The 14356-nt window shown below is 47.0% G+C and overlaps 1 protein-coding gene and 1 pseudogene across 4 annotated transcripts in view; one reads left to right on the top strand and one right to left on the bottom strand.

Annotated features, from left to right (window-relative positions):
- Positions 1 to 14356, bottom strand: part of DPP6 (dipeptidyl peptidase like 6) — an 825076-nt gene that overhangs the window by 34806 nt on the left and 775914 nt on the right. For all 4 annotated transcript variants that reach the window (XM_038559795.1, XM_038559792.1, XM_038559793.1 and 1 more), the window contains exon 17: positions 126 to 173. In XM_038559795.1, the coding sequence (XP_038415723.1) occupies positions 126 to 173 (48 nt within the window). The remainder of the gene's footprint in view (positions 1 to 125; positions 174 to 14356) is intronic.
- Positions 3475 to 4174, top strand: LOC102154231 (annotated as a pseudogene).

Genomic DNA, 14356 nt, shown 5'->3' with positions numbered 1-14356 from the left:
GCCGCTGGGACATCACCATCTCTGAGTCTCCAAATAGGAATAAGCAGGCCGGATTCCCTCACAGAGCTTTGGCTTCCTTTCTCCCATGGGACGGGAAGATTTCAGAAAAGAGCAAAGGCACTTACTTTTCTTATCCGTTGTGTTGTGCACGGTCACCGTGGGGACGCCAGGACCTGGGTGGGCAGAGAGGAGAAGCCAGAGAAGAAAAGAAAGAGTTCCGTTAGTGCTGTTGAAACACAGCAGAGTCCAAGCCTTCCTTATGGCTTGCACACTTGTGGACCCAGGACCCAGACTGGCCCCGCGGGTTGTTGCAGGCTGTCTATCTAGCCCTGAACCCGGTTTGAACTCCCCACATCCCCACTGCTGAAGTACCACAGACGGCATCCCGCCGAGCCTTCCATGGTCCACCTGCCCCGTCACTCCACAGTCCCCGTGCTGACACCGATCCCATGCAGTGCATCGAGTTCGAGTGAGTGGCTCAAGTGGCCCAGTCCCGCACTTGGTTCTGCCCAGAGAGGTCGTCCCCTCTGCGGGCCTCCTGTAACATTTTGTGAACACTTACTAGCCTAGCAGGGTCATTTTGCAAACGTTTGTCCATGTTTTCGTGTCCCTCCAAGGTCAGGCCAGATTGCGGCTCCTGGATCGGAGGCCATCGGGGGGTCCAAGGCCAGGAGGTGTGAGGGAAGGTACAGCTCCGGGCAGACTGGCCCTCCCTCCCTGGGTCGATGTCCTCATTCTCACCAGCAAGAGTCCAGAAAGCCAAAGGGGCTTTCCATGTTATTTTTTGTATCATTTTGGAAGTATACTCTGAGGCAGGTGACCTCTCTGACCTCCCCTCTGCCCGCTTTGCGAATGCAGCCTGTTGCAGTCAGCGAGACTTCTGCAGGTGCTGAAGGGCACCTTCCGCTCCCTCTGCCCCCGACACTGGCATGGTGTTGTTTTTCTTCATTCAGGTCTCTACTGAAACGCCTCCTCCAACCAGCCCCCGGGAAAGAGCTCCTAGCCGGACCCCACCATGCTACCAGCCCCTCCCCACCCCACTCCTTTTCCCCTTTACAGAGCTCACTGCCACATTCCGGGGACCTTGTGACTTGGATTTTCAGTATTTGCTCCTCGTCTTCAACTGCATCAGAGTGTAAGCTCCAGAAGAGAGGTCTTCCTGCCATTATTTCTAGCATCTGGATGGTGTTTGTAATAGAGTTGCTGCTTGATTACACATTCATGGAGTGAGTGCTGAGTGGTGATCACCGAGCATCTAGCGGGGAGCAGAGGGGCTGCCCCTTGGCCCTGGGGGACTGGCAACAATGGAGGCAGAGAGGAGGCAGGTGGGCAGGGGGAGATAAGTCCACAGCGGGGACACTGTGACCAGGGTGTTGCCCACTCCCTGCTTCAGGCTGGGGACCCTGGGACGCTATGAGCTCACTGGAGCAGCCACACCTGAGCTACAGGACATGTCCTGTCTGAGGAGAGGGATGGCTGGTGTTTAGCTGCCCTGGGATCATCATAAGTCCTGTGTGCTTCTCTGGGGCCATAGGACAAGCGGTTCAACTGAGAGCCAGGGACCCTGCCATAGATCCCACTACACTCAGGGCCAAGAGACCCTGCCACAGTGGCTGCAGAGTGCAGGTCCCAGCCCAGGGCCCAAAGAGGATGTGCCAGGAAGACAAAAGGGTCCTCAGCACCATTGAGGAGCAACATGGGGCTGGCTCAGGCAGGCCCCGACTAAGCTGAGACAGACTGTGGGTCACACCAGCCACAGACCTCAAACCTGTCCACCGCCCGGGGAATGCACCCAGAAACTGCCCAGTGCACATCCAAAGTCCAGGAGGCCCAGAGGCCCTTGTTCCCCCTGCACCATCCTCCCACTAGATAGGATCCCCCAAATCAAATGCAGGATGTTCAGTTACATTCAAATTTCAGATAAAGATCATAGTGTTGGTTCGTTGGTTTTATTTTTTAGTATAAATGTGTCCTGGGATCCCTGGGTGGCGCAGCGGTTTGGCGCCTGCCTTTGGCCCAGGGCGTGATCCTGGAGACCCGGGATCGAATCCCACGTCGGGCTCCCGGTGCATGGAGCCTGCTTCTCCCTCGGCCTGTGTCTCTGCCTCTCTCTCTCTCTCTGTGTGACTATCATAAATAAATAAAAAAAATGTGTCCTGTGCAGTATTTGGGACTTAGCACTTAAAAAAAATTATTTGTTGTTTACCTGGAATTGAATGTAATTGGATGTCTTGCATTTTCATTTGCTAAATCTGACTGTGTATCCCCTAGGTGGGGAGAGGGCAGCTGGGCAGCAGTGATCTGAGAGTCTAGGTGTTTAAATGTAAAGAGACAGCAGTTACTGAAAGGATTTAAACCATGGCTGTGGGTTTAAATTATTGAATCAAACTAAGTTTCCTGGCTCGAAGATCCATTTACCCCCGTGGGGAGCTCATGTGGAAGAACAGATCACTTATTGAGAAATAAAGAAATTGCATCTATTTTCACTGTACATTTCAGGGTGAGTAAATTTGCAAACAGAGCGTATTCTACATTTTTATTAATAATGTAAACAATTATTATTTATTTAGTGCCTACTATGTAAAGGTGCTCTGCAAGATGTTTAATATGAATAAATCATAACCCTTACAGCAGCCCTACAAAGTAGATGCTTCTAACCATATTTTACAGATGAGAAAACACAGGTTCTGAGAGTTTGAACTCTTTCATCTCATCCATACACTCGAAACTCATCCCTCCTCAATTTTTAATTCATGAACTTGATATGTCTCTAAAAAAAAAAATGCAAACACTAACGAAAGGAAGAAAGTTACACATGCAACACCCTTCTGACTCTCGCTTCCCAGAAGCAACCTAAATGTGTCTGAAATGTCTTACGCTGCTTCTCCATGTGTACATGGTCGTATTTACAGGTAAGTAGATGTTTTAAGTGAATAGATTCAAATAACGTAAAAACACTTGCATGTAAATTGGAAGCTTTAGCAAATCTTAAGGTTGCACCCTGTTGCCTTAGTTTTTTGTTTTGTTTTGTTTTTAAAGATTTTGTTTATTTATTCATGAGACATACACACACACACACACACAGAGGCAGAGACACAGGCAGAGGGAGAAGCAGGCTCCCTGCAGGGAGCCCGATGTGGGACTCGATCCCAGAACTCCAGGATCATGCCCTGGCCGAAGGCAGGAGCTAAACCGCTGAGCCACCCAGGCATCCCACCAACCCCCGTTTTTTAAAGAATTATTTACTTTTTAAAAATTTTTTTGTTTTTTAAAAGATTTTATTTATTTATTCATGAAAGATACACAGAGAGAGGTGTTTTCAGCACTCTGGGAGATGGTGGAGGAAGGGTCAGTTCGCTGCTTAAATGACACAGACGGGCGTACATTTATCTGTGCTCCTGTTCCTTGTTCCTTAGGACTCAGTGGTCATTGGTTCTAGTCACACAGCTTTATAGGGTTCAAGAAGTAAACCAAGATTTCATTTTCAAGATGGAAAGCCCATCCGACCCAGCCGTGATTTCACCTAGCACTGCACGGGCCTGTGCCAGTCTACCATCTCCCTGTCCAAGTAGTTCAAGAAAACAACCAATGAGTGCAACACTTAGAGAACAATTAAGGAAAACTAGATTTTCATTTAATTCCTGTTATAGTGCGGTAAAATGTGTTAAAGTAGAGAATGAAGAAAACGATCAGACTTTTCCTGAGGAACCTTCAATAGAGGAAAACTGTTAAGAATTTCAAGAAAATTTTAAACACATAGTCAATTGAAAGAAAGAACATGTTTGAAAAATACCTTCAAGAGTATTAGTGCTTGTGAATCTAAATCTCTTGATACTGAGTTACGCAGTGATCTCCAGAGTGACTTTGTGAATGAGGATCTTTCCAAACAAGGATTAAGTGAAGAAAGAGCAAAATTGGTGAAGCAGATTGAGAAAAAGATCTTCTTCGGAGGCTAAAACTGGCCAAGATGTATAGATCAAAGAATGATCTGTCTCAGTTACAGTTGTGAATACAGAAGTGGAGAAGCTGTAGCCAGCTGTTGCTTTATGAGTTGCAGTGAGCTATGTCTGAGGAAAACAAGAAACTCAGCCTTGCTCAGTTGATAGACCACTGTGGGTTAGATGATAAATTGCTACACTATAACAGAAATGAAGAAGAATTTATAGATGTTTAATTCATAATTTTTTCTCTGGAATATTTTTGAGAATGACAAGTTTACTTAATACATCTTAAAAGGAAGGTAGAAACCATTAGGGCTTAGAGAAGGGTGTCTTGATGAATGTCAATTTAGGGCACTCTGCAATGTAAAATAAGTTCTAAAATGAAAATTTAGTATTTTGAATAAATTTGCCAGAGAAAACTTGACATTTAAAGAAATGTGAAGAAAATTAAATCATGTTTACAAAGTAATTGGGTCATTTCTGGAAGTCAATTTTAATACATTGTTTTGTTTATTGTGGTAAAAATGTTTTAAAGTTTTATTTTAAATGTTAAGAATTAGTTCAGTCTGGTGAATGTGTAAACCTAAAGTTGTCTAAAAATGCCTGCCTGTCTCCTAAGTTTGTGACCTTTGTTTCTATCCATTTACCCTACATTTCCATCTGAATGGTCTAGTAGGTAATTAAACTTATTTATATGCCCCCCCCCCCAAAGAGAGAGAGAGAGAGAGAGAGAGAAATGCAGAGATGTTAGGCAGAGGGAGAAGCAGGCTCCATGCAGGGAGCCTGACGTGGGAGTCGATCCTGAGACTGCAGGATCACACCCTGAGCCAGGGGCAGGTGCTCAACCGCTGAGCCACCCAGGGATCCCTTTAAAAAAAAAAAAAATGAAATATAAACCACAGACTTGAGGGCACCTGCCCATCCTTTCCTGATCAGAGCCTGCTCCCTTCCCAGAGGCAACTTTTACTTTAAAGGTAGTCCTTGGTACCTCCTTGCACATTTAAAAGGTAATTCTGCTACAGGGTACACATTCATAATCCTGTCTATGCCACATACGGTGTAATACAGCAGCCAGGGATGGAGCCGTATGGCAGCGTGTGAGGTAGCAAGTGTTTGGGGCATGAGTCGGCGCAGCTCTGATTGACGATGCTGCTGCATGGCCCGACAGCTCCAGGCCTGGAACGCTGCAGAGAGAGGCCCACGCACGCACACGAGGAGGCACACTTGTAGACTGTTCTGAGCAGCAACTATGAGCAACAGTGGCCGGCTTGCTGTGAGCAGGAGGGGGCAGGCTGATGCAGTGCCTTCCCCACAGAGAAGATAAGATCACAAGGCACACGAGTGAGCAAATACACACCTATTGATGTGGACAGAACTGTAAACTATCATGCTGCATGAAAATACAAAATCGCAGAATGGTAAATGCTGTAATATACAATTATATAAGTAATTTTAAAAAGCTGTGAAACTATTTTTACCAGATATATAATATTCTTATGTGGACAAATTATCATTTATTTGGTGCCCTCTCCACTGATGGAAGTTTAGGCTGTTTTCCTTTCCTTTTTGTTACCATAAATAAGTGATATTGCAGGAACCCCCCCCCCCTTTTTTTTGCAGAAAACCCTCTTACTCAAGTCTTTGCACTCAGCTAAGACTGTGTCTGCCAGTTAAGTGAGTTCCCAGCAATGCAGTTGCTTTGTTAAGAGGTCTCATGGTCAGCTTTCACTAGACGTGCTTGAGGTTTCAAACACAAAACCCCTGCATTCAGTGCTTAAAAACAATGGAAGTTTATTTCTTGCTAATGTTACATCCTGGTGAGCGTGTCAGCTGCAGTCCTACTGGGTTCTTGGCTATGTGGCGTCCTAGTTCTGGGATCCAGGCTGGAGCTGCCGCCCTCGTCTGGAACATACTGGCTCACCCCAAAAAGGAACTGAGCAAGGGAGATGCAGGGGGGCCCCTAAAACGTCCAGGCCCGGCTGTGGTTTATGCTGGCTCTCGTGCCTTCCGCCAGCAGAGTTGAGGGGAGCTTCCATGAGGGGGAGCTGAGGGTCACATGGTGGTGAGAGGGTCTCCAAGGGGTGGGGTGTATGTGAGACACTGGGAACAGCGGTCCACCCCCTCTAGCACCCGTACATACTGTCTCTGTGCTTTCTAACTTATGGTGTAAGGGGGGGGAGTCCTATATTAGAACTTAGAAAAATATTTGTTTTTGTCCACTCTGACGGGCAGTTACTCTATCGTGGTATTTATTTAATTAAAAATTTTGAATTTTGAGTGAAGTGGGATATCTTTTCATGCTTATTTGACATTTTCATTTTGTGCATGTGGGTGTGATTATGTGTGTATGACAGTGATTGTGACTGTGGGCGTGGCTGTGTTGTGTGTCTACGTGTGAGTGTGACTGTGATTGTGTATGACTGTGTGCCTGTGACTATGTGGGTGTGATTATGTGTGTAGGTGTGATTGGCTGTAATTGTGTGCATGTGTGACTGGTGATTGTGTGTGTGACTGTGTGTGTGTGTGTGTGTGACTGTGTATGTGCGTGACTGTGTGTGGTGATTGCATGAGTGTGAGTGTGTGTGTGATTGTGTGTGTATGGCTCAGACTGTGTGCGTGTGTGACTGTGTGTGCATGTGGGTGTGACTGTGCACGTGTGACTATGTGGGTGTGATTGTGAGCGCCTGCAATCCACCCTTTCCTGCCCTTCGTCTGCTGCAGTTGCACTGTCGCTCGTCCCTATGCCATTTAAGAGTTCAGCTCTTTACCAAGTCGCTGCAGATGCTTCTCCGGTGTTCTTTCGAAAAGTCACTCAGAAAAGTGCCCTTAGCACCAACGGTAGCAGCTGTCATACTGAACTGTAATTGTAAAAAAATGCAACTGCTCCTACCAGGCTCCCACCACACCCCCGACAAACAGTGGACAGACAGACAGACAGGCACACATACACTCTCCCTGAAATCCTTGGGCTGGCAATCTGTGTCTCCCCCCCACCCCCTATGCCTATTCAGAATTTGGGTGTCAGCACCATATACAGCATGTTTGCTGAGTGGATTAACGGCTGATGAACAAAGACCTGGTAAGCACATACTTGGCCATGACAGATCAAGGCAGCAAATTTAAATCAGCTACGGAAGGCTCTCTTAAGACCATGCTGCATCCCTGTGTTTTATAATTCAGGTCCTCGTCCCTCTGTGGGTACTTAGCCACCCCCCCCACCCCACCTTTTCTCTAAGTGCCAAGGGTAGCTGTCTCCATCTACTGGGTCTGCACTGTGTTCTCCTCCTTGAGAGCCACATCATAGTCATGCCACAGGCACCACTACTGTAATATCGAATATTCTTTAGGATAGCCCAACAGAAACAAAACAGAGAAAAATTATATGTCAGGAGAACACAGAAGTTAAAGAGCAGCCCCTATGTATAATTTAAACCTATTGATTCTAAACTAATCCCCTCCAACCTTCCAGATCCCATCCGAAGGTCAGCCCCTCTCCTGGGAACCAGGTGGCCCTGTGCCGGCAGCCATCTGTGACCCAGGAGCCGGGCTCTCTTCCTCCAACTGCTATCATGCTGGCTCCCCTGGCCCGGTGGTCCAGAAACACTGCTCTATGTGCGTTTTAAGATGACCCAAATGGTTTTCAGATTTCTGTGATGGTGAGGCTCCTGAAAATTGGCAGATAATTTAGGAAAACACCTACATTACAAAGAAATTTCTCATAAGAAATAAAGAAAAGTAGGAGATTCTCAATTTGGAATAAAATATTTAGACTTTATGTATTTTGATTAGGCCTGGGTTAGTGTTTACCTAATATTTCTTTTAGAAAAGAAGGGACATGCCAAAAACACAGCATATGCATGATTTTGGGAGTGATTATAGGTAAAAGGGAGATCCTTACACCCATTCATTTTATTGATTGATTGATTGATTTTATATATTTAATCAGGAGAGACACACAGAGAGAGGCAGAGACACAGGCAGAGGGAGAAGCAGGCTCCCTGTGGGGAGCCCAATGTGGGACTCGATCCCAGGACCCCAGGATCACGTTCTGAGCTGAAGGCAGACGCTCAACTTCTGAGCCACCCAGGTGCCATCCTTCAGCCCATTTTAAACAAGAATGGTTTTACTAATGAACCTTAAGAAGGGTTTCACTGAAATTTTACACACATTTTCTTTCCTCTTCTTCTGAAAAATCTAATGCACATCCAGCCAGCAGCTCACTGATTAAATGAGTTGCTTTGAGCAATATGAAGCTCTGGCTATGTAGTCACTGCTGCCTGGAAGGCACTGTCTCTCTGTTATCTGCACACAGGCCGGGTGAAGAAATCTGGAAAGTCTTAGCTCTCTGCTTTACAGGCAACCAGAACCTTAGAGGACTCTGCTCAACTGCTATGCTTCTGACCACTCCTGTTCATGGTCTCTTAACTCTGCATGTAACTCAATTCAGCAAACATATATAGGGGTGCCACCACGTGCGGGGCATGCTGCCAGGTCTGGGGGAAATAGTCAGGGATAGACAAAGTACTTGCCGTCAGGGACTCAGAGTCCAGTATACACACATAAGACAGATACGCTCCAAAATGTGCTTTGATGCTGCACAGGAAGCACGAGCACCAGGAGGCGCGTGGTTCACAGGTTGGCAAGCTGACTCCCACGTGTAGGGACATGTTCGGGAAGCCTGCTCTGGGCACAGCTGTGCCCCCGGTCACTTCGTGGTTCCAGCTGTGCACCTGCAACTCTTCCTTTCTGGGTCTCATGTGCAGAAGACAGGCTTGTCAAGGTCTGCTCTTAGCAAGAGTAATGGAGGCAGCTGCCAGCACTTGTGGCCCTCCTATCAGCCGGGCACTGTGCGGAGTGCTGGAGAGACACTGCCTCAGTTTCCTGGCACTCTGTGAGGCTGGCATGCCCTGTTCTCGAGGTGGGAACTACAGACAGGAGCCTCCCTCTGACGTGCAGACAGGGACAGTTAGCAGAGGGGGAATCAGACCCATGAAGGAAAGTATATCTCCAACCTGAAGTGGAAGCCAAGGAGGGTAGAGGAGAGTGAGGATCACTTCTCTGCTCCTTCTCAGCCAACCCTTCCGGGGTCTGGCCAGTTCTGTCTCGTATGGGGACACAGGACCTACTTTTGAAACCATACAGTTAGATTTCACCATAAATTCCTCTCTGGGGGATCCCTGGGTGGCGTAGTGGTTTGGCGCCTGCCTTTGGTCCAGGGTGCGATCCTGGAGACCTGGGATCGAATCCCACGTCGGGCTCCCGGTGCATGGAGCCTGCTTCTCCCTCTGCCTGTGTCTCTGCCTCTCTCTCTCTCTCTCTCTGTGTGACTATCATAAATAAATTAAAAAAAAAATTCCTCTCTGTGCCTGGGGGAAATAGTCAATATCCACATCTGTACGTGCGTGTCTATTGCATGCCTGTTGCCAGATGCTCACGCCCGCGCACGGGGCATGTGTGTATGTACACAGACACATTTATGATGGTTCTCTTTGTCCTGTCCTGATATTTCTGAAGTCCTTGGTAGGTAAGCCGTGTCTTGCCTGGCAGGCCCTTGGGACAAGCCCCAAGAGTGCTGATCTTCAAAGCTAGGTGCAGGGCCGTGTGCTCGCAGCCAGGGGAGGCTAGTTCTATTCGTTCAGCCTTTGCTCACAAAGACACAACCGCCACAAAAACAACAATGGGCTCTTAAGAAACTTCGGGGAGGGACAGAGACCATTGTGGCTTAAGTTAGATACATGACTCCCAAATGTAGATTGTTCCTAAGGGGAAATAAATAAATCAAAGCAAGGGAATTTGCAAGCAACACGGATGGTAGTTTTGATTATATACTGTGCGTGCAGCCAGAGGCAGAACATTCAAGTTACAAAAGGTAAAGATGTGAATCACGCAGCACAGACTTGCAACCAGAACCATCTCCAGGTTTGTGTTTCTGGTTTTCAGGGCCATTCCCGTCAGAATGTTAATTTACACCTGCTCACCCAGGTGGGGCAAAGGAGACGCTCGCAGATTGAAACGAAGTAATTAAAAAGGACACAACACTGGAAAAGGAAAAAGTCATCAGAACAAGTGGAAAAATTCACAGAGACCGTGCTGGTCTTCATCCCTCTCCTCTACCTCTTCGGAGGATGTTTATGTGACGGATAATTTCCAAGCAGGGCTAAACCCATGGCGTGCGGACAATAGGGCTGGGGCAGCGCCGCCACCTCCCCGCGCCTCTCGTGAGCTCTCGTTGGTGGCCTTGGAGAACAGCCGCCAGCAGGGTGAGTGAGAGGAAGGCTCTGGCAGGCGGGGGCCCGAAATCCGCATCTCTTTCTCTGCCAGCTCACGCATTGTGCAAGCCCGACACACAGAGTTCATGCACTGAGGTGACACCATCGTACTGACAAATGGGGGGCTGGCCAAACTCCCAGCGCCACCGCAGATGATTAAAATGTCAAAATATTTGTCCTCAAGAAGCACTTCCATGCTGCACACAGATTTTGCTGCCGCTTGATTTTGAAAGCTTGCCATCGCTCACATGGCAAACCTGGTGTTCAAGGGCCTGCCTGCCATGCCCCACAGCATTGGGTTTTGCTTCAGCTGAATTTTGTGTGTCCTGGGACCTCGGAAGAGATCACACTTCCATGCTGAAGCCTACGTGGCATTGCTCAGTGGGGTTCACAGAAATCAACTCGCAAACGACGGTGAAACATGTCATGTTAACTTTTCACGGTCATGTGTAAACTCTTGCTCTGGAGACGGAGTGACACTCAGGGCTGGTGTCTGACACAAGGGCTCGAAATTCAGCTAGTGTCTCAGGGTGGTTGAGTCAGACAGCTTCAGGTTTCAGGGATCACCTGTGTTGAAGACATAGCATCCTTTATATGCCCTGTGGGTGAAGGTTTGAGAGGTTTGGCATAATTCACAGACTACCAAGTACGAAGGAAGGAGCTCAGCTTTGTTAGTTTTGCCAGAGTAGCCAAACTATGGGAAACATGAGGCAGTGTACAGGGGCTGTTGCATTTGTGCCCAGCTTAGCTGAGCCAGGATCCCCACGGCAGCTCTGGGTACCGCCAGGTCTCTCAGACTGATTGACAATGCTTGTCATCTCATTGTGATTCCAGAGGTCCTGTGATGAGTTTCAGCCAAAGCTCAGATTACGTTCTGATCCAAGCGCCAACGGAATACCTATGTCTCATTTCGTCTTCTATATTTGGCACTTAGGAAACTCTCTTACACACAACTTCATATCCCATGGAGGGACATGTACAGTGTCTTATTCACAGTAAGTGGCCAGTTGATATTTTCTGGTTAAATGATGGGTACAGAATTCATTGATTGGATGCTTCCCCTGGGAACTTGTGAAGCTGGGTGGACTCAGTTCAGAGGCTTGGCACATTCTTTTGAATGACCCCAAAGTTGCCAGTTGTCTGTCTTAAAGACTAGCTTTGGTTTTTAGAAAGTGAAAAAGATAATCTAGAGCTAAATTCTGTAATGAAGGAATTGCAAGTTTGTCAGCTGCATCAACTGTCCATAGCCTAGCCTATTAGCAAGGAAAGGGTTCTAGATTTCTTAGGCATCTGCCACAGAAAGATCATATTCTAAGGGGCATTTGAGAGTCTTCCAAGCACTTGTCCTCTCATTGGATAAGTTTACAGCTATTCAGTATCTGAGGCAGGCCGGTGTTACAGGTGTCTTGCACAGAGATACTTCCAAAATGTCGAGTTGAGGAAGCCAAGCACACTTCCCATGCTGTTACTTACACACAGGCTCTCGCTACCACTGGTTTTTATTTCCTTCAAGTGGACTCTTCTTGTGACTTAACCTTTTCGCCCCCACTTTTATTTAATCTGCAAAATAAGGCAATAGAACTGGATCTGAGGTTTTCAAAGGGAGTTCCTGAGAGCCTCTTGAGAACTGCTAATTCCATGCTGGACATCCAAGTGAGCTTCCTTTTGAATAAAGGACCCTGTGGCTTAAAACACATTATAAAATGCTGGGATTAGAGGATCTTTAAACTTCCTTCTGCCCCAACATTCTATTCGTCTAAAAATATTCCCAACATCCTCCAGCCAGAAGTCCTCAATTTTGTGAATTATTATTGTTATTAAAGATTTTAGTTATTTATTCATGAGAGACACAGAGAAAGAGGCAGAAACACAGGCAGAGGGAGAAGCAGGCTCCATGCAGGGAGCCCAATGCCGGACTCGATCCCCGGATCCCAGGATCATGGCCTGGGCCAAAGGCAGACAGACGCTCAACCACTGAGCCACCCAGATGCCCCTGTGAATTATTTAATAATTATTTTACTGCTTTTATTATACTGACTGCTTTCTCCTTGAATTATTGTCTTTGTGAGCATATACCATTTCAGCAAGCTAAACCCCAAGCCCTGGAGGGCAAGGTTTTCAGGAGCATGGCACATCAGGCTCCCAGCAAATGGAGCACCTTTGACTAAACATTTTTTTAATGTTTAATATGTTTTTTTATGTTTTTTTTAATGTTAACATTAATAAATGTTAACACATTTATTAAAACAGAAAGATCTCTTGGAGAATTTTTGAATATAAAAGTCATTCTTTGCTTTGGGATGGTAATGACAGAAAAAGAAGTGAGAAAAAGAAATGAACACAGATGTTGGAACTTGGGTAATCATTGTTCTAGAAAACAGCAACACCGGGGAGAGAAGAGAAAGAGCAGTGATACTTTTACAAAAACAGAGTGAATTTTGTGTGTGTGCATGTGAGGATTGTGTGCATGCATTTGAGTGCGTGCACATCTACATGTATGCATGTGCATCTGTATGCACTTGTATGCATGCATGTGCATCTGTGTGTATGTACATGAGCGCATGTGTGTGCATTTGTGTGTATGTGAATCTGCACGTCTGTGCATGAGCTTGCATGTGCATGACTGTGCCCACCTGTATGTATGCATGTGCATCTCTATGCATGTATGCATGTGTGGGAGTGTGCACACCTGTATGTATGCACATGTATCTGTGCATGTGTGTGTGTATGTTCTCACATGCATGCATATGAATGTGTGTTGTCCACACTGACCCACAGTGTGTTACTAAAACTCTATTTTTAAAAACTATAAAAATAAAATCTCTTCCCCCCAGTTTCCTCGACTTTGTCATGTCAGTGAGCAATTTAGACTAACTTAAACAAAATTAATGATGTAGAACACCACAACAAAATACTTTCTAACACATCCGTGAATGCTCTGTGGAGAAGAAGTAGAAAATGTAATTTGAACAGCCACATGAGTGACACTTTTAATTAACTTTCTCCTGCTTTAGTAGCTGTGTTGTTAAAGTGTGACCGAACAGATGTTCTCTCTGCAATACCAGCCCCCCAGCTGCACATTATTTTTATTTGAAGGCTCAGTTCCCCAAGCGGGCTGGGACCGGGGGTGAGGGAATCGGCGTGCTACGTAGGAAAAGACTTCCAGAAGAGACAGAAGGAAACAAGCCAACCGAATGCATTACCTCCCTCGGTCGGGGGGTCCCCTCACTAAGCAAGGGGTACATCTTAGCAGCAGAGCCTCGGGACCTCCCGCAAGGCGAGCAGAAGGGGCAGAGATGAAGGCCTCAGTAACTCAGCAGGAGCAGGCCCGGAGGATGGGCCTCGGCTGACGTGGGCGCCTCAGACGTGAACCGGGGGTGGGGGGGGTGGGGGGTGTAGGGGGTGTAAGCCTTCCCAGGGAGCATCTGTGAAGGTCACATGGTGTGCTTCGAGGAGCTCATGACACTCCCCCTGGCCAGGACACAGCTTCTTTAAAATCACAGGGCACCAGGCATTGCTTTTACCTCCGCTGCAGCTTTTTAAACAAGACAGTATTCACAGGTGTAGTGGAGGGGCGTTGTGCTTGACTATTTTTCACGGATTTTCAGGCACCAATGACATCGAGATGAACTACTGCTTTAAATAAGATTTTACAGAGATGGGGAGAGTCTTACCAAGAGTGTGAGAAGCACATCCTGGAAGCAAGGAGAAGGCTTTTCACACACTCCCTATCCAACAATGCCAGCTGTGCCAGGATCATGGGGAGGGTCCAGAAGGCAGAGTCTGGCAGGTGCCACCCCACAGTTTCTAATTCACAGATTTGTGATGGGACCTGTGAATGTGCAGGTCTAGCTGAGCCTGTGCGCAATTCTTTGAGAACCACTGCTCTGAGGTAATAAGTTGGAGTGGGATTTTTGATGGTTGAGGAAGGGTTTGGAGGAGTCTCTACTTGAGGACTGTATAGGTTTCCCAGGGCTGCCATAACAAATTTCCACCAACTTGTGGGATTAGGACAATAGAATTCACTGCCTCACAGTCTGGAGGCTGGGAGTCTCAGACCTAGGTGTCAGCAGGGCCAGGCCCCCTCTGAGACTTGCTGAGGAGGTTCCTTCCACTTCCGGTGGTGGCCAGCAGCCCCTGGTGCTC

Source organism: Canis lupus, chromosome 16, assembly GCF_011100685.1.
Source record: "Canis lupus familiaris isolate Mischka breed German Shepherd chromosome 16, alternate assembly UU_Cfam_GSD_1.0, whole genome shotgun sequence".
Classification (NCBI taxonomy): domain Eukaryota; kingdom Metazoa; phylum Chordata; class Mammalia; order Carnivora; family Canidae; genus Canis; species Canis lupus.
Note: the sequence above shows the minus strand (reverse complement) of the source record. Positions and strands in the feature narration are given on the sequence as shown.